Genomic DNA, 23,073 nt, shown 5'->3' with positions numbered 1-23,073 from the left:
TTGCGGTCATCTGGGGAGTGAACCAGCAAATGGAAGACATCTCTCTGTCTTTACCTCTCTCTGTAACTCTGTCTTTCAAATAAATAATAAAAATCTTTTAAAAAATATTTATTTTCAGAGCCAGCGCTGTGGCATAGTAGGTTAAGTCTCCCTCTGCAGCGCGGGCATCCCATGTGGGCACTAGTTCGAGTCCTGGCTGCTCCTCTTGTGATATAGCCCTCTGCTTATGGCCTCGGAAAGCAGCAGAAGATAGCTCAAGTGCTTGGGTCCCTGCACCCACATGGAAGACCCAGAAGCAGCTCATGGCTCTCCACTTCAGATCGGCCTGGCTCCAGCCACTGAGGTCATCTGGGGAGTGAACCAGCAGATGGAAGTCTTCTCTCTCTGTCTCTCCCTCTGTCTGTAACTCTGCTTCTCAAATAAATAAATAAATCTCTTTTTTAAATATTTGTTTATTAATTTCTTTGAAAGGCAGAGTTACAGAGAGGCAGAGGCAGAGAGAGAGGTCTTCCAACCACTGTTTCAATCCCCAACGAATGCAACAGCTGCAGCTACAGCTGCACCAATCCAAAGCCAGGAGTCAGGAGCTTCCTCCGGGTTTCCCACACGGGTGCAGGGGCCCAACGGCCCAGACTATCCTCCACTGCTTTCCCAGGCCATAGCAGAGAGCTGGATCAGAAGAGGACCAGCCAGCACTTGAACTGGCACCTATATGGCTTGCTGACACTGCAAGCAGCAGCTTTATCTGCTATGCCACAGCACCGGCCACCATAAATAAATAAATCTTTAAAAAACTACTTATTTTCATCTACTTGATAGGCAGAGTGACCAGAAACAGGGAGAGAGACACAGAGAGATTTTCCTGGGTCACATCCCAAAGGGCTGAGCCAGGTAGCAGTCAGCAGCCAGGAGCTCTATCTGGGTCTTCTACATGTGTAGCAGGGGTCAAAGCATTTGAGCCATCATCTGCTGCCTCCCAGAATGCATTAGCAGGAAGCTAGATCAGAAGTGGAGGTGCCAGGACTGAACCAGCTTCTTTAAGATGGGATGTGGAACAGTGTCTCTCCCTAATAAACTTTGGCAGTCTTAAACACCCTCTGATCTGTGCCAGTGTCTTTCCCTAAGATGGGATGTGGGTGTCTCAAGAGTGAACCTGCCACACTACAATACCTGTCCCCAAAGTGCTTTTTTTCTCTAAATGTAAATGTAGAGAAAAAAATGAAACACTTGGAATTAAGTTGTTTCGTTAAATTATAAACCATTTACAGCTGTTTCAATACATTACAGCAATTCTCACACTTTTTTTAATGCGTACATAATAATCCAGTTGGATACCAAATTTATTTAATGATTTATCAATTACATTAAGATGCAGATGAAAAATCAGTAGGTCTGAGATGATACCCAAGAGTATGCATTTTCAATAAGCTCCAGGCAATGCTGATATTGCCTAAGAAGCAAGGCTTAGAAGTCTGAAGTTGGCCAGTGCTGCGGCTCATTTGGTTAATCCTCCGCCTGTGGCGCCGGCACCCCAGGTTCTAGTCCTGATTGGGGCACCAGATTCTGTCCCGGTTGCTCCTCTTCCGGTCCAGCTCTCTGTTGTGGCCCGGGAAGGCAGTAGAGGATAGCCCAAGTGCTTGGGCCCTGCACCCCCATGGGAGACCAGGAGGAAGCACCTGGCTCCTGGCTTCGGATCAGCACAGCGCGCCAGCCATAGTGGCCATTTGGGGGGTGAACCAACAGAAAGAAGACCTTTCTCTCTATCTCTCTCTCTCACTGTCTAACTCTGTCAAAAAAAAGTCTGAATTCAGAAAGGACCTTGGACATACTTTTGCTCAGCCTCCTGTTTGTTTTTCTAATTTATTTATTCTTTTGAAAGTCAGAGTTACAAAGAGAAAGGGAAAGACAGAGTTCTTTCATCCACTGGTTTAATCCCCAGATAACCACAACAGCTGGGGCTTGCCCAGGTCAAATCTAGGAACCAGGAGCTTCATCTGGATCTCCCATGTAGGTGGCAGGGGCCCAATTACTTGGGCCATCTTTTGCTGTTTTTCCCAGGTCATTGGCAGGGAGCTGGATCTAAAGTAGAGCAGTCGGGACTCAAACCAGCACCAATCTGGGGTGCTGACATCACCAGAAGCGGCTTTACCCACTACGCCACAACATCGGCCCCTCAGACTTCTGGTTTCAAAGAGCTGAAATCATCAGTCTAGCGGCTCTTAAACTCCTTTTCACTGTTGGAAAACTCACTGCTAAAGATAAATTTAGTGTCACTATCATCAGTTCTTTTTTTCTCCCAATTATGCTGGACATCTAAAACTCTACTTTTCTTGAGTTTTCATAGGCAAATACTTACCTCTCTCCTCAACTCCAGCAGGCCCTCTCACTTTGAGATATTTGTGTTGTACTTTTAGAAAATCTTCCTGGGCCAGCATTGTGGCATAGCAGGTAAAGCTGCCTGCCACCTGTAACCCCGGCATCCCACATGGACACCGGTTTGAGTCCCAGATGCTCTATTTCTAATCCAGCTCCCTGCTAATGTGTCTGGGAAAGGCAGCAGAAGATGGCCCAAGTCCTTGGGCCCCTACAACCCAGCTGGGGGACCCAGAAGAAGCTCCAGGCTCCTGACTTCAGCCTGGCCATGCCCCAGCGGTTGCAGCCATTTGGGAGTGAACCAATGGATGGAAAGATCTCTCTCTCCCTCCCTCCCTCTCTCTGTAACTTTATCTTTTAAATCAATAAATAAATCTTTAAAAAAAAAAAAAAAGGAGCCCAAAATATATGAAAATATTTCATTAAAAAAAAAAAAAAAAAGACAATCTTCCTGATTTAAAGTAACCATTCAGTAAGTAGACTGTCTCACTTGAAACAAAGAAATTCCTGCCAGACTTCCAAACCTTGCCAGACTTCCAAACCCAAGGCCCAGGAATGCCTCTGTCCTCCATCAGATAACCTTGCATCCTTAAAATAAACTTGCCTTTTGGCTTCAGTCAGCCAGAGGTGTTTATTACTTCACAAACAGCACATATAGAGAATAGAGGCAAATTTGCCAGTTCCTGAGAACTGGCTGATAAACAACTTAATTCAAAATGTTTCATTCTAGTTCAATCCTGACTCCCACTCCCTCTGCCCTGCATCCTTCACCTCCCATACCAGAACAGGAGCGAATCTGAAATCAATGATTTTCCTACTCCTCCAACACTTGGTACACAGGTTGTAAAATACAGAATCCATAGATGCAGCTGGGACATCTAAACTGAGCTCAGATATCTTAGTCTATCATCTGTTCTCTCCCACAAAGACCATGGAAAGAGCAATGAAAGCAGAAGTGAACATATGTGGTCCCTTTCAGACTTCTACTGAAGTTTAGTGCGTAAAAAGCTAAATTTAAAACCCTGCTGTTCGCTCTACCTGTAGAACAATAGCCTGAGGAGCCCTATGCAATTCTTCAAGAAAGAAATGGGCGTACATGTTTGAGGGAAAGTCTGAAATATAACAATAACAGGTATATAACTTCAGAAAAGTAAATGTTTGCCATTTTTATTTAAGAATTAAACAGGGGACAGCTTTGCTACACAATGCATTAACCTCTAATTATTGGAGTGCAGGTTTCAGTCCTGGCTATTCCATTTTCAATATACTTCCAATGCTAATGCACCCATGAAAGCAGCAGATTTCCCCAAGTACTTGGACCCCTGCCACTCACATGGGAGAACCAGAAGGAATTCCTGGCTCCTGGCTTCAGCCTGGCCTAGCCCATGCTATTGCAGGCATTTGGGGAGTGAACCAGCAGATGGAAGATCTCTGTGTCTCCCTCTCACGGTCACTCTGACGTTTGAATAAATAATATGCTTTAAGTAATTTCATTATATATTTATTGAACAAATACAGAATAATAGAACTAAGGAGTGTTTCAACTTGATGATACCATAAAGAACTTCAAATATTCAGAGGGCTGTCACAGGAAGAATGAAAGACTTGTTCATTGTTTCTCCAAATGGCAGAACTTGAGCTGAGGGGTAAAAACAAGCAACCAACATTGCAGCATAGTTCCACAAAGGGTATTACTTATCTCAATGCTTCCTGCCTCACACAGTGCATCCCACACTCTTCCTCTCTTCCAAAGGAGGTGTTACAACTTTATACTTTCCATGAATGTCTCCCATAAGTTACATTTTCATGGCAAGCCTTCCTGCTGCCAGCGAAGCACATACTCACAATATTGGAGAAAAAAATCAAAGGCTATCAAGGGAAAGTTTATTCTATTTTTCTGTATTCCACATTAATCATTCTCAAGAGGCAGGGAGAAAATAAGAGTATATTCACCAAAAAGAGTGAATCAAAATCCCTAGCTATCCACTGCCTGCAGGAATGGTTCGCCTCAAATCCTAATCAGTCACAACAACTATCAGGACAGGATTGTGGGGTGCACTGGGGCAGAGAAAAGACCATTGATAACCACTGTTCTACATGAAGCAGAATGCTTACTTGGAGTCACTAGGAAACATGAACAAACTGCATCATACTGATGGGCTCCATCCAAATTACTGAATATTACAAAATGAAGCTGTTTTAAAAACTACTCAGTATGTTTGAGGACAAAATATATATAATACACTGAGGTGCTTCATCTAGCCAATAAATTGAAAATAAAAATTATACATTTCTCTATGTGTCACTCTACAGGATTCTGAGGAGGATCTTGAACTAAGAATGATAAATCCGTTTTCAAGGAAAACCACATAATTAGTCTGGTTAACTGCTGCTTGTTTAGGGACTGGAAGAACTGGGGCTGGCTTCTGACAAGGAAATAAATTTGTTAAAGGAAACATCTAGGTCCCTGCAGTTGGCTTTTTGGGCAACATCATTCTCATGGTGGGGTCAGTTTGCCATTCTTGCTCTAAGATACCTTTCACAGCCTTTTCCACAGGAAGCTCAATAAAGGCTACAAAATTTTCAGCTATTACTGAGGTATATGCTTGAGAGATGACAGCAAAGTCTCATCTCGTTGCATCTAAGGGCTTTGATGATTAGCTGGACTGTCTAGGACCACTGATGGTTACACAGGTCCCAGGGAAATCTCTGTGATTCTTCGTTCTACTAAACCAAATTCCCCCAAGCTCAGAAGTTGCAGACTTTACAGCAGGTGGCATCCTTTCTCAAAGATACCTTGCATTACTCACGTCATATGGAGCAAATGTAAAACTAGAAGCTGACTATACACTAAGGTTAGAGCAATTCTTCCAGGAGCCTGGAGCTCCTGGTTCTCACGCTAATCCAGAAACCCTCTGAAATCCAAGACATTTTCCACCATCACCATCAAGGGCATCTTCCCAGCTGTTCTCCAGCTGTCATTTTTAAAAACAGGATTTTAAAACTTTTCAAATAATGTGCTGAAGAAACCTCGGGTTCTATGGTAATTATTCAAAGACTTCTTAATTAATTCAAGTTTATTTTTTAAAACTAAACTCTGAAACCTGGGTCACCACAGTGTTCAAGAAGACCAAAGAAGTTGGCTATAAGCCAACCAACCAGAAATGAGTGAAAGATGGGGAGAAGAACCCCTAAAAAAATCAGAGTTAGGGAAAGTCCCACTGAGTGCAGCTGGAAGGAGGTTCTCCGCAAAATTAGGCAGAGGTTGATTACTACTAATTCCCACTTACCTTGCCAGATTTGGGGTGGGTCATGGTGGCAAAGCAAGTGGGAATTACTGAAAGAGTGCCTAACAGAGTACTGTGTTTTGGTCTACATTACCCAGTAAGCTTCTATGTAAAATTTCATTGGGTAAAGGTAAAACATTTTGCTTTAAAATTTTTTTAAAAACACTGAGATATACATAGTCCAGTCAGAATGTCAGGGTTCAAGTCCTAGCTCTGTTCTTCACTTCATCCTGATGCACACCCTGGGAAGTAGCAGATGATGGCTCAGGCACTGGGGTCCCTACCACTTATGAATGTCGGCGGTGGGGTCCAAATCATATTTGTGAATATTTTCCCCTCTCTTTCCAGATTGTGAAATTCTTTGAACACATTCTTGTCATGTCTGTAATCATATATGTCTTCTCCAAATCTCCAGTGCTTAGTAGTATAAAGAACATGAAAATGTGTAACTGTCTACTAAAATACTTAATAATACTTAATACTTCATAATAATTTTGGGGCCAGCATTGTGGCGTAGTGGGTTAAGCCACTGCCTGCAATGTAAGCATCCCAAACAGGGGCCTGTTCCAGTCCTGGCTATTCCACTTCTAATCCAGTTCCCTACTGATGTGCCTGCGAAAGCAGCAGAAGATGACTCAAGTGCTTGGGCACCTACATCCACGTGGGAGACCCAGATGAAGCTGCTGGCTCCTAGCTTGGGCCTGGCCCAGCCCCAGCCATTGCAGCTATTTGGGGAATAACTAGTAGATGGAAGAACCTCTCTCTCTCTCTCTCTGTAATTCTGCCTTTCAAATAAATTTTTTAAAAAAAGTATTTAATTTTATCTTTTTTTTTTTTAAAGATTTATTTATTTGAAAGAGCTACAAAGAGAGAGAGAGAGAGAGGTCTTCCATCCGCTGGCTCACTCCCCAATTGGCCACAACGGCTGGAGCTGTGCCGATCTGAAGCCAGGAGCCAGAAGCCAGGAGCTTCTTCCAGGTTTCCCATGAAGGTGCAGGAGTCCAAGGACTTGAACCTTCTTCTACTGCATTCCCAAGCCATAGCAGAGAACTGAATCGGGAGTGGAGCAGCCATGACTTGAACCAGTGCCCATATGGGATGCTGGCACTGCAGGTGGAGGCTTTACCCGCTATGCCACAGCGCTGGCCCCTAATTTTATCTTAAACAGTTAACTCATCAACTCAGTACAACATTCATTAATGTTTATATGTAAGGTCCTACATTAACTACTTTATAAACCTTTCAATCCTTAAAACAAATCTACAAAGCAGTTAACTCTGACTGACAAAAATGAAGTAATTTGTCCAAAGCTACATTGCTAGAGACAAACCTTTGGCCACTCCAAGGGCCACACACACATGCCACTAAACCACTCTTCTCAACAGAGTTCCTGTCCTCAAAGACTTCCTAGTATAGCACAGATAATGATGACCAAATACAAAGCACTGTGATAGTATCTAGGAAGAAAGAGGGGATCGAGTTGAAGCAGGGAAATTTAAGAGGAAAAATGGAAGAAGCTAGTGTTATGGTACAGCAGCAGATGAAGCTGCCACTTGTAACACCTGGTTCCCATATTGGAGTGATCCAACTCCCTGCTAGTGCCTGGGAAAGCAGCTGATGATGGCCCAAGTACTTGGATCCATGCCACCCACGTGGAAGACAGAGATGGAGTTCCAGGCTCCTGTCACTCTGATTTTCAAATAAGCAGATCTTAAAAAAAAAAAAGGGGGGGGGTGTTGCTGGCACTGTGGCACAGTGGATTAAAGCCCCAGCCTGAAGCGCCAGCATCCCATGTGGGTGCTGGTTCTAGTCCTGTCTGCTCCTCTTCCAACCCAGCTCTCTGCTGTGGCCTGGGAAAGCAGTAGAGGATGGTCCGCCCAAGTTCTTGGGCCCCTGCACCTACGTGAGAGACCCAGAGGAGGCTCCTGGATCCTGACTTCAGATCAGCTCAGCTCAGGCCGTTGTGGCCATTCAGGGAGTGGGCCAGTGGATGGAAGACCTCTCTCTCTACCTCATTCTGTGGCTCTGTATTTCAAATAAATAAAAATAAGTCTTAAAACATTTTTAAAAAGGATACATGGGAGTCCTCTTGCAGAGAATACTGTCCATTGATCTCATTGGAACCCTAATCTATTGGTCTCTATTCTTAGAATCTATTAGCCCTTCCCTTATTTTTCCTTCACTTTTCTCCCAATCCAGCTTAGATTCCATAGCCCTTTATTCCAATAATACCCTGAATTTCCTTTAACTCTGTCTTTACAGCTTACTTATCTGACAATACTCTACTCTGGGGGGGTACAGTTGCAGACAAGAGATCCCCCTGTAGCTAGAGTAAGGAGAAAGAGATTTAATGCTTGCTACTCTGTGGATTCCAAAATTATTGGAAGCACTACAGTAACAAGCTTTGGCAGAACTCAAAAACAGCATCTAAACTACAAATACCACTACCAACCAGCAGGCACAGCAGGTTAAGCTGCCTCCTGTGGGGCCAGCATCCCATTTAAGCACTAGTTTTGAGTCCTAGCTGCTCCATTTCTGATCCACTTTCTGCTAATGCACCTGGGAAAACAGTGGAAGATGACTTGGGCCCCTGCTACCCGCACAGGAAACCTGGATGGAGTTGCAGGCTTCCACCTTCAGCCTGGTTGCAGTCATTTGAGTGAACCAGTGCATGGAAGATCTTTGTCTCTACTTTTCTCTCTGTAAATCTGCTTTTCAAATTAATAAAATTAAATCTTTGAAAAAAATACCACTACCTTTGCCACAATCAAGAAAGTTATAGGTATCACCGCAGAAAGTCACCAAATGTCTCTTACTTTCTTTCTCTCATTTAATTCAGTTGCAAATTAAATTCTAATCATAGGTGCAAAGTACTCTAGGAAATAAGTTTTCAGCTTTCCAGGTTCTTCAGTGAGAGAAGACACTAGAGGTTGGAACGTATGTTGAGCACGCCAGGATATACCAGGATAGGTTTTCTCCCTGCATACACTAAATAGCTGATACACTGCTGAAAAAAATCAGATCTCCAACCTCAAATAACCTTTGCCTGGAAATCCTACATTCCTCTAGTAAACTCATTCTCCTATACTCCACAATGGCTTTCTCAAGTCTCTGACCCCCTCTCATTCTAAACATATGATCCCACTTTTCAAGACAGAAAATAAAAGCCATGAAATAGGAGCTCACCTTGCCAATACCAATCATACAGTACTCTATATACTTACAGTTCTCATTTCCTTCCTCCCCTATCATCCATCTTCCTCAAGCTGACCACTCAACCTGTACTTTGGATCCCATCCATTCCCACATTCTCACTGATGACCCAATTTCACTCTTGTACTCATATATTCAATTTCTTCAGTGTCTTCTCAATTGGGTCCTTGTTAAATCCTCATCCCCATCAGCTATTACATCTTCCCCTTCTCTTTGCAATCACATATATTAAAAAATACTGTCTTGGTTCACTGCTTCCATTTCCTTGCCTGAATCCTTGAGTCATGTCTGCCTTCTGGTCCCATCACACCAACAAAATAATTCTTGATAGGAGTACCATGATGATAAACCCAACAGATACTTGTCGATCTTCCTGTTATTTAAATTCCAAGAGTTCGTATCACAGACCATTTCTTTGCTTCTGAGACATTCTACCAGTCTACCTCTCTAGCTCTTCATTTTTCTGCCTGTTCTTTGCCATTAAATGTTAGAACTACTACTCATAGTTCCAACTTGAGTGACCTTACCAATCTCTATAGTGCAGTTATCACATATATAGCCAGTATGCCCAAATTTGTATTTCTGCACATCTAAGCTGTATTTCAAACCGCCTCCTGGATGTTAGGAGTGACCACCAAACACCAAAAAACCAAACACATCAAGAACAAAAATTGGACTCTAGTCATCTTCTAGTATTCAAATATACAAGCCAGAAACCTAGGACTTCCCTCTGATTCCTTTCTTTCTCCTTCCTGAATTCAATCCACCACCAAGCCCTACCCATTGTACCTCCTCGAGCTCTAGATTAATCTGCCCACTTCTCCACAGATGCCCCGCTCTCTCCGTTCTTGACGACATCTCTGACCGGCATTTCTGTACATCCTCCTAAGTGACCTTTCGGCATCCATTAGGGTCCCTCCCACCCCAATCTGCTCACACCACGAAGCCTGAGGGATCAAGCCACCTCTGCCACTCCTCCGCCAGGCCCTGCTCCCTAGAGAGGATCCTCAGCGATTTCCCAGCCCCGTCTGAAAAGAAAAGCGACAGATTCCTGCACAGCCTCTACAGCCTCCAGCTTCACCCTGTACCATACTCCCCTTCACTTCCTCTGTAGCAGCCACACTGGCTCTTTGAGCCCTCGTCACTTTCCTTCCAAACGACACAGAACCTCTGCACTTGTTGCTCTAAATAAGGTGCTCTGCCTTCCTCTCTCTACCCAATTACATTCCTTGCCTGTAGACAGCAGTACAGGCACGTTTCGCTCAGAAAAGCTTTTTCATTTCACTCACAGCATCAGACTTCTCCCCTAGCACTTCCGTTTATCAGGGAGGCCGTCGTGTAGTATCTGTTATCCCCACCGCACTGAGAAGCCCTGAGATCGGGGACTGCGTTAGGTTCAACGCTAGGCAGAGTGGATGCTAAGCCGGACAACGCGAGGCCCAGGTTCACAGATATTATGTGTCAAATTTCTTCAACGAGACCACGATCTGGAGAAGGAGCCGGACATTTCCGTCGCCACTGCCTCTCGCGGGGCATGGAGCAGGCCCTAATAAAAGACTGCAGAATCAGAGGCACACACACGTCAGCCTCCACAGCCACATAGGGCACCGGCGGCGGCGGCGGGGACACAAGCCTTGCTCCCCTAAGAACGCCTGACCCAGGGCTGGCCGCCGATCAAGGCAGCGGTGCAGGGTCCCAGGCAACCGGCGCCGTCTGCGACCTGCCGCCAGGGACTCCAAAGCTCCATTTCAGCGCGGTAAAGGGAATATTTACCAAAGCTGAGAATTCGAGGCCCGCCCCCTGCCCTTTGCTAGCAACACCTTCGGCTAAAAGGCAGGCTCAGGCCGCAAGGCTGTGGCGTCGGCTCCAGTTTAGAGCCGTCAGCTACCCCTCAGCTACCTCATACTCACTTGGCGTCAGCTTCTGGTCTCCCAGCCGCGGCATCGCGCGAAACGCCAAACCCAGTCAGCCAGTTCCCACCCACAAGACACAGCGCGCCTAGGCGGGACGCCAGCTCCACCCACCAATCCTGAAATCACGTTCCCGTGGCGTCAGAAGGCTATGACCAATAACAAGAGGCTATTCAGAGGGCGTTGCAGCGGGGAATGCTGAAAGCCGATTGGTTCATTCAAACAGGAAGTTCTGGAGGAAGGACAAAATCGGAACCAATCGCACGGCGCCTAGAGCTGTCGGTGTGGTCAGTGGCGGCTCTGAGGAAAGCGGCTACCGCCATGATAGAACAGCAGAAACGAAAAGGCCCAGAGTTGCCGCTGGTCCCAGTCAAGCGGCAGCGCCATGAGTTGCTGTTGGGAGCGGCGGGGTCGGGCCCCGGAACAGGGCAGCAGCAAGCAACGCCGGGAGCTTTGCTGCAAGCGGTAAGTGCGGTAGCACGCGGCGTCGGGCCCGCAGTAAATCTTCCTGCTCCCTCCGAGCGCTGCACTGGGCGGTCCGGCACTGCGGGGACAGGGGGCTCTACCTAGAGTTCAGGGAGCTAAACGTTGTAAGAGCGCCCGGACCCTGTGGGTGCCCCACACGTTTCCTCCCTTGACGTCCGTTTGTTCGTCTCGGCTGCCCCGTGAGGGAGCGATGGAATTGGGGTCAGTCTTGGGCCCACCGCTGAGACCGGGCCCATCTTGGGCGTCCTACATCCACTGAGAAGTTGGTAGAGTGGGTGGACGACTGCATGAGGGCGGGAAGTAGATGGTGCTGGCTCGGTTCGGGATACTGGGCAAGCTACTTAGCCCTTGTTTCTCTGCGGTAATGTTGCTAACAACAGCTGGGTGATAGCGAACATTCATGGATCCCTGTACTGATGCCTTGTATAGGAAATCTCCGTTAATCTTGGTAACTGCCTGTGGGTTAGGAACTGTTACCCCATTTTGCAGACGGGAAAACAAACTCTTATCTCGATGTTAAACTCGGATTCCATGCCCTTCACTCCATTTCTTGTAAGATAGAGACAGGGAGCACACCTCTCCCGCTTTGCTTGTGATATTGGCCTCAGAGATTGTGTCTCTTCTCTCAACTCTTCAACCAAATCCTTGTGGCATCTGCCGCAAAATATATCCGGTATTGTTACCACTTTGACCGCCTCCATCCCTGTCTCCTGGTCTGGCATTGCTGTTGTGTGGTCCGCATTGGGCTTCCTGTGTCTGCCGTCTTAGGGACAGTCTGTTAACAATCCAGCAGCCAGAGGAGTTCTTCTAAATGTCAGATCACTTTTCCCTCTGCCGAAAACTTTCCAGCGGTTTTCCAATTCAGAGTTAAAACCAAAGTCCAGGGACTAGCATTTGGCATAGTGCTGCTTAGGATCCTGCTTCCATTGGGTTTGACTCCGAGTTGCATTCCTGATACTGTTGCATCCACTCACCAGCTAAAACAGAATATTAGAAAAGCCAGTGACAGTCACACAGGAATTTTATTGAAAATGAGAGGCAAGGTAACCAATCGGGACCGGTAACCTATTGGGTCTGACACTCCTTACCAAAGTGCGGCCCCCAACAGTGGTTACACAGCTTTTTATAGTATTCTGTCCACTAGGGCTCACAATTTCCAACCGAACCTCTGGTATGCAGTGAACAATAAAAAGAAAACCAGAATATGGTTGTAAGATAACAGTTAGCAATAACAAACCCAGTAACAAATCCAAGATGTGGTTGTAAGATAACAGCAAAGGACACATTTCTGTCAACCTAGTTCCTGGGAATTTGGGCCCACATAGTTTCACAAGATACACCCTTAGCCGTAGGCAGGCAAAACTAACATATACAGAAGCAAGAGATCTGCAATTAGCTTTTAGCCATGCTTACTCCATTTTGATTTTGACACTACAATACCATCTTCATGGGCATCCTGGGAGGCACCAAGTGATGGCTCAATAGTTGGGACACTGCAGCCCCCATGGGAGACCTAACTTGAGTTCCAGGCTCCTGGTTTTGGCCTGGCCTGCCCCAGCTGTTACAATCCTTTGGGGAGTGAACCAGCAGAAGAGGATGAGCTCTGTTTCTCAAATAAATTAAAAATTTAAAGAACACATAGGTGGCCAGCTTTGTGACACTTGGGATGCCCACATCCCACATTGGGGTGTCTGTACTCAATGTTTTCAATCCAGCCTCCTGCCACACATGTGGGAGACCTGGATTGAGTTACCAACTTACAGGCATATGGGAAATGAACCTGTGGATGGGAGTTTTGCGCCCATCTCTGTATATATCTTTCTGTCTTCCAAATAATAAGGTAAATAAATACTACTTTGGAGCATGGTAATGGATTTATGGTGGGCCCTTCTCTGTGGGCCTCTCATAGTGTACCCATGCCAGAGTAAACAGCAGCCTCGAACCATTGTTCAGCTTCCTGGTGTGTGGACTGTGAGCACTGATGTAGGTTGCACAATGTGTAAGAAAAATAAATAAATAGATATTGCTTTGCCTAATAATCTGTACTCTCGGGTTGTTGGGAAGATCAATCCAGTCATTCATTAAATGATCCAAAGACTGAGAAAACAGTGTCAAGAGACATAGGCAGGATCCCTGTACTCATCAAGCTTCATTTCTCTGAGGGGAAAGACAAATATACGAGCAAATGCATGGGGAAGGTAACTTCACTTAAGGCTAATTATTGTACTAGAATATAGTGGAATTCATGAATTTTAGGTAGAAGGTGGGATGCTGCTTAAATTTGAGTTATCATGGAAAGATTTTTGAAAGAGGAAATATATGAAAGGAGCCAGATCTGAGGAGCATGAATTCATGTCAGAGGCAATTGCAAGTGTAAAAATCCCAAGGCCAATATGAGTTTAAGATCTGAGCAATCAGAAGTTGACTGTGGAACAAGAGCAGGATGAGGGAGAGATACTTGGAGGTTGAAGAGAGTGTCATATTGGAGGCATGAGAGCAAAGCTGCATTCTCTGAATAATAAAATCCGTTCAGTCACTGTTACCCTGGTCTTTTTCCTCCACTGCCTGTCCCCTAATTTTGCAGCCCCCTCTGCCTGTATACAATAGTTTTCTTGTACTTCTTTTGTTTAGGGGCCTCCAAGGTGCTCCTCCCTTCAAGCCCCAATCATGCTGCTCTCGGGACATGAAGGAGAGGTGTACTGCTGCAAGTTTCATCCCAATGGATCCACCCTCGCATCTGCAGGATTTGACCGACTGATATGTAAGGCATGGTTTTGGAATCTGGAGTAATTGCTGTCTGCCAAATAGTGCATTTAATTTTATTTTTATTTTTATTTTTTTTAACATTGGGTGCCACAGAAAATTAGTTTAAGAGCTGGCATTGTGGAGCAGTGGGTTAGGTAACTGCCTGCAACACCAGCATCCGATTGAGTGCCGATTCAAGTCCCAGCTGCCCTACTTCCAATACAACTCCCTGTTACTGTACATGGAAAAGCAGTGGAAGATGACCCAAGTACTTAGGCCCCTGCCACCCATTGGGAGATCCAGATAGAGCTCCTGGCTTCAGCCCTGGCCCAGACTTGGCTATTGCAACCATTGAACAGTGGATCAGAAATGGAAGATCTATGCCTCTTCCTCTCTGTCATTCTGCCTTTCAAATAAATAAAGAAAAAAATTTTAAAGATTTCATTTATTTGAGAGGTTGAGTTACAGACAGAGAGAAGGAGGGGCAGGTGCTGTGGTACAGCAGGTTAACGCCCTGGCCTGAAGCACCAGCATCCTGTATGGGCACCGGTTCAGGTCCCAGCTGCTCCACTCCCAATCCAGCTCTCTGCTATGGCATGGGAAAGCAGTACAAGATGGCCCAAGTCCTTGGACCTCTGCACCCACGTGGGAGAACTGGAGGAGGCTCCTGGCTCCTGGCTTCAAAGATAGGCACAACTCCGGCTGTTGCGGCCATCTAGGGAGTAAACCAACAGATGGAAGACTCTCTCTCTCTCTCTCTCTCTCTCTCTCTCTCTGTGCCTCTCTTCTCTCTGTGTAACTCTGACTTTCAAATAAATAAATAAATCTTTTAAAAAAATCTAATCGTTAAAAGAGAGAGAATGAGAGAGAGAAAGGTCTTTATCTGCTGGTTCATTCCCCCATTCTAAAATCGGGGCATGAAAAGGCTGAATGTTCCTGGATGTAGAACTCAGTTTGTGTGATACAGATAACAGGAATGAGTTTACCAAATACGGAAAGTTTACTAGTTGGAAATTGAGTTACTCTAATTTGAAAATACTTTCTCATGGAGGTAAGTCTTGAGTGGATTCAGTAAGGCAAGCTATCTGGGCTTAAGAGATTAATAGGAGTTAAGAGAAATTACTTCCCCCAAAGCATGAGACCCTCTTGATCCATACCCAGAATCATAGCATATGCAGGAAGGAAGGAGGGGATCCTAAAGTGGTAACTCACTTAAGTAATGCACTTGTACATCATTAGGATCTGCTACCAAGTTCTTAGCTACTTGTAAGGATTAGCCATATTTAAGAAATAAGTAGAAAAAGTCATTTTTGAGGCATCATGGGAAAAAAACAAGAGAAAAGATAACACGATTATATGACTTTTTGTTTCTTCTGGCCTCATTTACTCAATTATGAGATGAAATGAGTTCTTTGACTCTTTTCTGTTAACTCTGTGTCTTAAGGTAGGTAATACCTATCTTTATTGTTCACTTTGATTTGGATGTTCTAGTTCTGTGGTCCTTAAACTTAGTAGGAGTCAAGCATCTGGAAGGCTTAGGGATTTTTACAGAACATTCATGAATTTTTTTTTTTTTTTTTTTTTTTTTACAGACAGAGTGGACAGCGAGAGAGAGAGACAGAGAGAAAGGTCTTCCTTTTGCCGTTGGTTCACCCTCCAATGGCCGCGCGGTTGGCGCGCTGCGGCCGGCGCACCGCGCTAATCCGAAGCCAGGAGCCAGGGGCTTCTCCTGGTCTCCCATGGGATGCAGGACCCAAGCACTTGGGCCATCCTCCACTGCACTCCCTGGCCACAGCAGAGAGCTGGCCTGGAAGAGGGGCAACCGGGACAGGATCGGTGCCCTGACCGGGACTAGAACCCGGTGTGCCGGCACCACAGGCGGAGGATTAGCCTAGTGAGCCGCGGCGCCGGCCTTCATGAATTATTAATATGCTTAATTTCATCAGAAAAAATAGGAACGGTTTCATTAGCAAAAAAGTTATTGTGTTTAAATGCCTCCATTGCGGATAGGTAATCCTTAATAATGCTTACTAAACTTTACTCCTTGCTAGACCAAGCTCCTGAGGGTAGGATCTATGTCTACTTATTTATTCCAGCACCTGGAATATAGTAGATGCTTAGTACACGTGGGATGAGTGGAATGAATTATAAAGGCATTCCTGTGAGATCTTCAAGTTGTAGTTTACTTGATTTTCCATAGTACCATATTTTACAGTCTGCTTGAAAATTTACAGGAAAGGCCAGCTCCGCGGCTCACTAGGCTAATCTTCCACCTGCGGCACTGGCACCCCGGGTTCTAGTTCCAGTTGGGGCGCCGGATTCTGTCTCGGTTGCTCCTCTTCCAGTCCAGCTCTCTGCTGTGGCCTGGGAAGGCAGTGGAGGATGGCCCAAGTGCTTGGGCCCTGCACTTGCATGAGAGACCAGGAGGAAGCACCGAGCTCCTGGCTTTGAACCGGCACAGTGCGCCAGCCGTGGCGGCCATTTTGGGGGTGAACCAACGGAAGGAAGACCTTTCTCTCTGTCTCTCTCTATCTATCTCAGCCTGTAAAAAAAAAAAAAAAAAAAAAATAGAGGAAAGAAATAGTAATGAATGCCAAGTTTTAAAATAGTGTGTTTAAAAAAGTTCAGAATTTTCAAAAATTTTGTTATCTTTTTTTAACCTTATGAATTATAAAAATATTGCCATTATTTTTATTTTGTCAGGAAAATTGGTCTGCTTGGTAAAACCAAAACTGTTCCAACGAAGTATACTTTGAGAACCATTGCTCTGGTAAATTCCTGAGTACACTTTCTACAACCAGCAATGAATTTTCTTTTGCCGTATTAGTTAGTGCTCACAGAAGCCCTTTCTCCCTCACAGTGTTGTGGAATGTCTATGGTGACTGTGATAACTATGCCACACTGAAGGGACACAGTGGAGCAGTGATGGAGCTGCATTATAACACAGACGGCAGGTGAGTGTCCTCTGTAATGGAATGACAGCTACTTCTCATACTAATTCTTAGCACCTTTTCACCTTTCATCCTTGAATTTTTTTCCTCAAGCAACTCTGCTGTCAAACCACTACATTTTGGGTAGCTGCTTTGTTCTCATTACTGTCACCCAACATGAGGTGTTTGTTATCTGTGTATAATGACATTATTTTTGTCATCTGGCATATCCACAGCCAGGTAAACTTATCTCTTTTTTTTTTTAAGACATAAAGCAGGAGCTGGCACTGTGGCGTAGCAAGTAAAGCTGCTGCCTGGGTGGCCAGCATCCCATATGGGCGCCGGTTCATGTCCCAGCTGCAACACTTCTGATCCAGCTCTCTGATATGCCTAGGAGAGCAGCGGAGGATGGCCCAAGTTCTTGGGCCCCTGCACCCACTTGGGAGACTAGGAGGAAGCTCCTGGCTCCTTGCTTTGTGGCTATTTGTGGAGTGAACTAGTAGATGGAAGAGCTCTTTATCTTTCCCTCTGTCTCTCTGTAACTCTGCCTGTAAAATGAATAAAATATATCTTAAAAAAAAAGACATATAACAAACTGTAATTTTTGTAGAAATGTAAAAATCAACTATTTAAATTACAAATGTGATAAAAATATTTGAGAAACCCAAAACAGAAAGATGAAAAATAGTTTATATTCCTATCACTCCAAAGATATTCATGTTCATTTATTTTTATTTTTATTTTATTTTAGAGGTAAAAGGACAGATTTTCTGTCCACTGGTTCACTCCCCAAATGCCTGCAACAGCTGGGGGCTGGACCAAGCTGAAGCCAAGAGCCTGGAACTCAATGCAAGTCTCCCATGTAGGTGGCAGGAACCAACTACTTGATCCATCATCTGCTGCTTTCTAGGGAATGCATTAGCAGGAAGCTGGAATTGGAGCGAAGGCTAGAATTCAGGCACTCTGATACAGGCATCTCAAGAGGCTTTAACTGCTGCCTCAAATGCTCACCCTATATATTATACATTTTGAAAGCCGTTTTTTCTATTCAAAACTATTTAGTTTTCACATATTTGTTAGAACTATGTACAGTCTAGTTCGTCGTTTTTTTTCCTTTAACATTGTTCACCTAATATCTTTTTTTTTTTTTTTAAGATTTATTTATTTTTTTATTTGAAAAGGCAAAGTTACAGAGAGGCAGAGGCTGAGAGAGAGAGGTCTTCCATCTACTGGTTCACTCTCCAAATGGCCGCAATGACCAGAGCTGGGCCGTTCTGAAGCCGGGAGCCTAGAGCTTCTTCTGGATCTCCCATGTGGATGAAGGGGCCCAAGGACTTGGGCCATCTTCCGCTTTCCCATGCCAAAGCAGAGAGCTGGTTTGGAAGTAGAGCAACTGGGATTCAAATCAGCACCCATGTGGGATGCCAGCACTACAGGTGGCGGCTTTACTTGATGCAACACAACTCCTGACCCCACCTAATATCTCTCTCTCTCTCTCTCTCTCTCTCTTTTTTTTTTTTTTTATTTTTGACAGAGTGGACAGTGAGAGAGAGAGAGACAGAGAGAAAGGTCTTCCTTTGCCATTGGTTCACCCTCTAATGGCTGCTGTGGCCGGTGCACCGCGCTGATCCAAAGCCAGGAGCCAGGTGCTTATCCTGTTCTCCCATGGGGTACAGGGCCCAAGTACTTGGGCCATCCTGCACTGCTCTTCCGGGCCATAGTAGAGAGCTGGCCTGGAAGAGGGGCAACCGGGACAGAATCCGGCGCCCCGACCGGGACTAGAACCCGGTGTTCTGGCGCCGCAGGCGGAGGATTAGCCTGTTGAGCCATGGCGCCGGCACCACTTAATATCTCTTAAAATAAGCATTATTTGGGGCCTGGCATAGTGGGTTATGCCACCATCTGAGATGCCAGCATCCTCTGTGGGCACTGGTTCATATCCCAGCTGCTCCACTTCCAATCCATCGCCCTGCTAATGGCCTCAAGAAAGCAATGGATGGGGACCGGCACTGTGGCACAGCAGGTTAAAGCCCTGGCCTGAATATGGGCGCTGGTTGGAGACCCGGCTGCTCCGTTTCTGATCCAGCTCTCTGCTGTGGCCTGGGAGAGCAGTAGAAGATGGCCCAAGTCCTTGTTGCCCTGCATGCGTGTGGGAGATCCAGAAGAAGCTCTTGGCTCCTGGCTTCGGATTGGCACAGCTCCAGCCATTGCGGCCATGTGACTCTGACTTTCAAATAAATAAAATAAATCTTTTAAAAGAAAAAAGAAAGAAAGCATTGGATGATGGCCCAATTATTTGGGCCCCTACCACCCACATGGGAAACCCAGATGAAGCCCTTGGCTCCTGGTTTCATCCTGGACCAGCCCTACCTTTCGCAGCCACCCTGGGGAGTGAACCAGCTGATGGAAGATCTCTATTTCTCCTCTCTGTAACTTTGACTTCCATATCAATAAATAACTTAATCTTCCCCCCAAAACCTGCAAGTTTTAATGATTGCATTATTATTGCATGTCTAAAGATAATAAATAAAGGTTGGTTTTTGCAAAGTTTATGCCACTGTTAGGTATTTTGGTAAACTTTCATCATTTTATGTCTCTGAAATCTCTAAATTTGATTTCTAAAATTTGAGGGTATTCTATCAGCTGGTATATAGTATTATATACATTTTAAGGTAAGAAAGCCCCATGAAATCAGCCGTAGAGGTGGGCATTTGGAACAGCAGTAAATATTCTGCTTGGAGCAACTACATCCCACATCTGGGTTCTAGTCCCAGCTCTACTCTATTCCAGCTTTACGCTGATATGCACCCAGAAAGGCAGTAGGTAATGATTCAAGTACTTGGGTCGCTGCCACCCATGTGGAAGACCCCTGATGGCAGTCCTGGCTTCGGCCTGACCCAGCCTCTGCCATTGTGGGCATTTGGGAAGTAAATCAATAGATGGAAAGTCCCTGTCCCTGTTTCTTTGCCTTTCAGATAAGTAATAAACAGGAAAATAATCTTTAAAGAAGATAAAATCAGTAATAGCCTAGAAAACATCCTTAGAAAATTAAACTTTGGGAGTGACAACATTTCCTAATAAGAAGATAACTAATGTGTAAGGAAGAAGAAAAAGATTGAGAAAATGCTGCATTAGATTCATAATTTGTCATCGAAACTCACAGAAAGAAATTTTTGAACTTCGAAACATCACCAGAGAGAAGTCATGGGATTCTTGTCTTCGCACAAGAAAGAATTCAGGTGTGAGACAGAGAGCAAAGTCACAGGTTTTATTGGGGACAGGGCATCCATCAGAACAGAAGGGACAGAGAGAGTGCCCGGTCACTGAGACTGGGGGAAAGCAAGGTTACATGGTTGAGTGGAGAGAATACACCTGGCAGGCCAGGTGGGCGCCTCAGTGGAGAGCAGAGAGCCAAGTGCAGGGTCTTTGTTTAGACTCCCAGTTTTTAAGGGACTATCTTTATTCCCTACCCCTTCTCCAGGACAAAGGGTTTGCTGAGTGTAATAAAATTCTTTCCCAAGTTTCTTATCATTCAGGGGGAGTCTTGCTGGTGCTGGGCCAGGGGACTTCTCTGGGGTGCCTGCATTGGAGGAAGGATGGAATGGTTTTGTAATGGTTTTATTGCTCAGTGTTATCTGGCCAGGTAACCCATTTGGTGCTGAGGAGAGAGCTTTCCCATGGAGGAAGGGCTGGGACCACCTGGACGTTTATCAGATTCTGGGCAGAACTTTGTACATGCTGGGCTGCTTCTAAAGTGGGCTTCTGTAGATGCCGGGTTTCCTCAGGCCCCTCTCACACACATAAGGCTGATTTCTAGCTGCCTATCTAGCAGTAAGGTAGACCTTGTCTGATCTAGAGCATAAGTAGAATTTTGCTACATAGGAAAGGCATTCCTGCATCGTATGGCAAAGTGGCAGAGCACAACGGGTCTGTTGTCTCAAAGAATTTGGCACATTTTAGCAAGTGGGAAAGGTAGATCTGTTATTCTTTGTTTTCACTTCTTTCTTGTTCTTCTTTCTAGTATGCTCTTCTCAGCATCCACAGATAAAACTGTGGCAGTGTGGGATAGTGAAACAGGCGAGAGAGTTAAAAGGCTGAAAGGACATACTTCCTTTGTGAATTCCTGTTACCCAGCCAGGAGAGGCCCCCAGCTTGTCTGCACTGGGAGTGACGATGGTACAGTTAAGGTAGGTATTACCTGTGTTTCAGTTTCAGAGGGGCCAGAATGTGACCTTTACCTTGGGTTTCTTTTTCTTTCTTTTTTTTTTCTTTTTTGACAGGCAGAGTTAGAGAGAGACAGAGAGAAAGGTCTTCCTTTTTCTGTTGGTTCACCCCCCGGTGGCTGCTATGGCCGGCATGCTGCGCCGATCCAAAGCCAGGAGTCAGGTGCTTCTTCCTGGTCTCCCATGTGGGTGCAGGGGCCCAAGGACTTGAGCCATCTTCTGCTTTCCCAGGCTAGAGGGGCAGCCAGGAGTAGAACCGGCGCCCATATGGGATGCTGGTGCTGCAGGCAGAGGATTAACCTACTGCGCCACAGCACCAGCCTACTGAATAGTTCTTTTGTGCCTAATCAACCTGAGGCCCCCATGATGCTTGGCTGGGAAGAGTACCTTAAGGATGGTTTTTTGTTGATGTTTTAAGATGTATTTATTTATTTGAAAGGTAGGGTTATAGAGGTCTTTAATATGTCAATGTTCATTTCTCATGGTTATATTTAGATTATCTAGGAGAATATCTTGGTAGGAAAAACACTAACGTATTTAGGACTCATGAAGTATTAGGTCAGCAACTTAAATCTTTTTTTCCTTTTCTTTTTTTAAAGATGTATTTCTTTATTCAAAAATCAGACAGAGATTCCATCTGCTGATTAACTCCTCAGATGGCCCCAGAAGCTGGGGCTGGTCTAGGCCAAAGATAGGAGCCCAAGACCATCTTGCACTGCTTTTCCAGGCACATTAGCAGGGAACTGGATTGGAAACTGAGCAGCTAGGACTCAAATCTGCATTCCGATATGGATAACCTGCTGCACCACAACACTGGCCTCTCAGTAACTTAAGTGATTTCAGTTTACTTCTACCTCTACCTTTTTTGTAAGTTTGTGATTATTTCAAAATAAAATAATCTATTAAAAATGTTGATTATCGGGGCTGATGCTGTAGCCCAGCGGCTTAACACCCTGGCCTGAAGCGCTGGCATCCCATATGGGTGCGGGTTCAAGATTCAGCTGCTCCACTGAATTCTAAATTATTTTAACCAAATTTCAAGTAGCTATGGTTAACTTTTTGGGTAAAGACTAAGATTGGTTTAACCTGAGCAGAGGTATGTCTTTGTAGATTGTAGTAGGACTTATAAATATGTGGGAGCCAAGTTATCAAGGACTTGAATTCCAAGCTAAGAGGTTTGGACTTAATTCCATAGCCAGAGGGTTTGGGGGACAAGGAAGAGAATGCTGGGTCTGGAGGAGAAAAGTAAATCACTCCTTTTGGACTATTTGAGTGCCAGCCTTGACCTTTTTAGCTCTTAGCTCATATTTCCATGAATGAAATAGGTTTTAAAGATTTATTTATTTTGAAAGCGTTATGAGAAGGGGGAGAGACATCTTCCATCCACTGGCTCCCTCCCCAGATGTCCACCAAGGCCAGGGCTAGACCAGGCTGAAGCCAGGAGCTTCATTTGATGTCCCAAATGGGTGACAGGGGCCCAAATGGTTGTATCATCTTCTCTTGCTTTTCCCAGGCTAATTGCAGGGAGCTGGATTGGAAGTGGAGTAGCCGGGACACAAACTGGCCCCCATATGGGATGCTGACACTGCAGGTGATAGCTTTACCTGCTGTACTATAGCACTGGCCCCTTACTGTAGATTTCTTGAGAGAGCGTGAATTTCTGCCTACTAGTTCACTCCCTAAATGCCCTCAATAGCTAGAGCTGGGGAAGAAGCCAGGAGTTAGGACTGGATCTGTGGCATAGTGGGTTGGGGTGTCACATAGCGGATAAAGCCACTGTCTGATGCCAGCATCCTATATAAGCACCAGTTTGAGTCCTGGCTGCTCCATTTCCAATCCAGCTCCCGGCTAATGTGCCTGGAAAAGCAGTGGAAGATGGCCCATGTGCTTGGGCCCCTGTACCCAT

At 45.2% G+C, this 23,073-nt stretch overlaps 2 protein-coding genes, 1 non-coding gene and 1 pseudogene across 3 annotated transcripts in view; 2 read left to right on the top strand and 2 right to left on the bottom strand.

The window, feature by feature from the left end:
- Positions 1-10,882, bottom strand: part of ZCCHC17 (zinc finger CCHC-type containing 17) — a 71,925-nt gene extending 61,043 nt beyond the window's left edge. Inside the window, exon 1 of the mRNA XM_062190833.1 lies at positions 10,784-10,882. The gene's annotated coding sequence lies outside the window, so the exon portion shown is untranslated. The remainder of the gene's footprint in view (positions 1-10,783) is intronic.
- On the bottom strand, positions 4,833-5,329 carry LOC133760656 (COP9 signalosome complex subunit 8-like; annotated as a pseudogene).
- A 175-nt stretch (positions 10,883-11,057) lies between the features above and the next one.
- SNRNP40 (small nuclear ribonucleoprotein U5 subunit 40) overlaps positions 11,058-23,073 on the top strand; it is a 34,804-nt gene continuing 22,788 nt past the window's right edge. Inside the window, exons 1-4 of the mRNA XM_062190832.1 lie at positions 11,058-11,248; positions 13,901-14,030; positions 16,875-16,968; positions 20,966-21,131. Of these exons, the coding sequence (XP_062046816.1) occupies positions 11,105-11,248; positions 13,901-14,030; positions 16,875-16,968; positions 20,966-21,131 (534 nt within the window). The 5' untranslated portion in view covers positions 11,058-11,104. The remainder of the gene's footprint in view (positions 11,249-13,900; positions 14,031-16,874; positions 16,969-20,965; positions 21,132-23,073) is intronic.
- Positions 13,131-13,267, top strand: LOC133761326 (small nucleolar RNA SNORA42/SNORA80 family). The gene has a single exon (XR_009866128.1). It is a non-coding gene; the product is annotated as a small nucleolar RNA SNORA42/SNORA80 family (small nucleolar RNA).

The sequence above is a fragment of the Lepus europaeus genome, chromosome 5, assembly GCF_033115175.1.
Source record: "Lepus europaeus isolate LE1 chromosome 5, mLepTim1.pri, whole genome shotgun sequence".
Classification (NCBI taxonomy): domain Eukaryota; kingdom Metazoa; phylum Chordata; class Mammalia; order Lagomorpha; family Leporidae; genus Lepus; species Lepus europaeus.
This window is presented reverse-complemented; position numbering and strand designations above follow the sequence as displayed.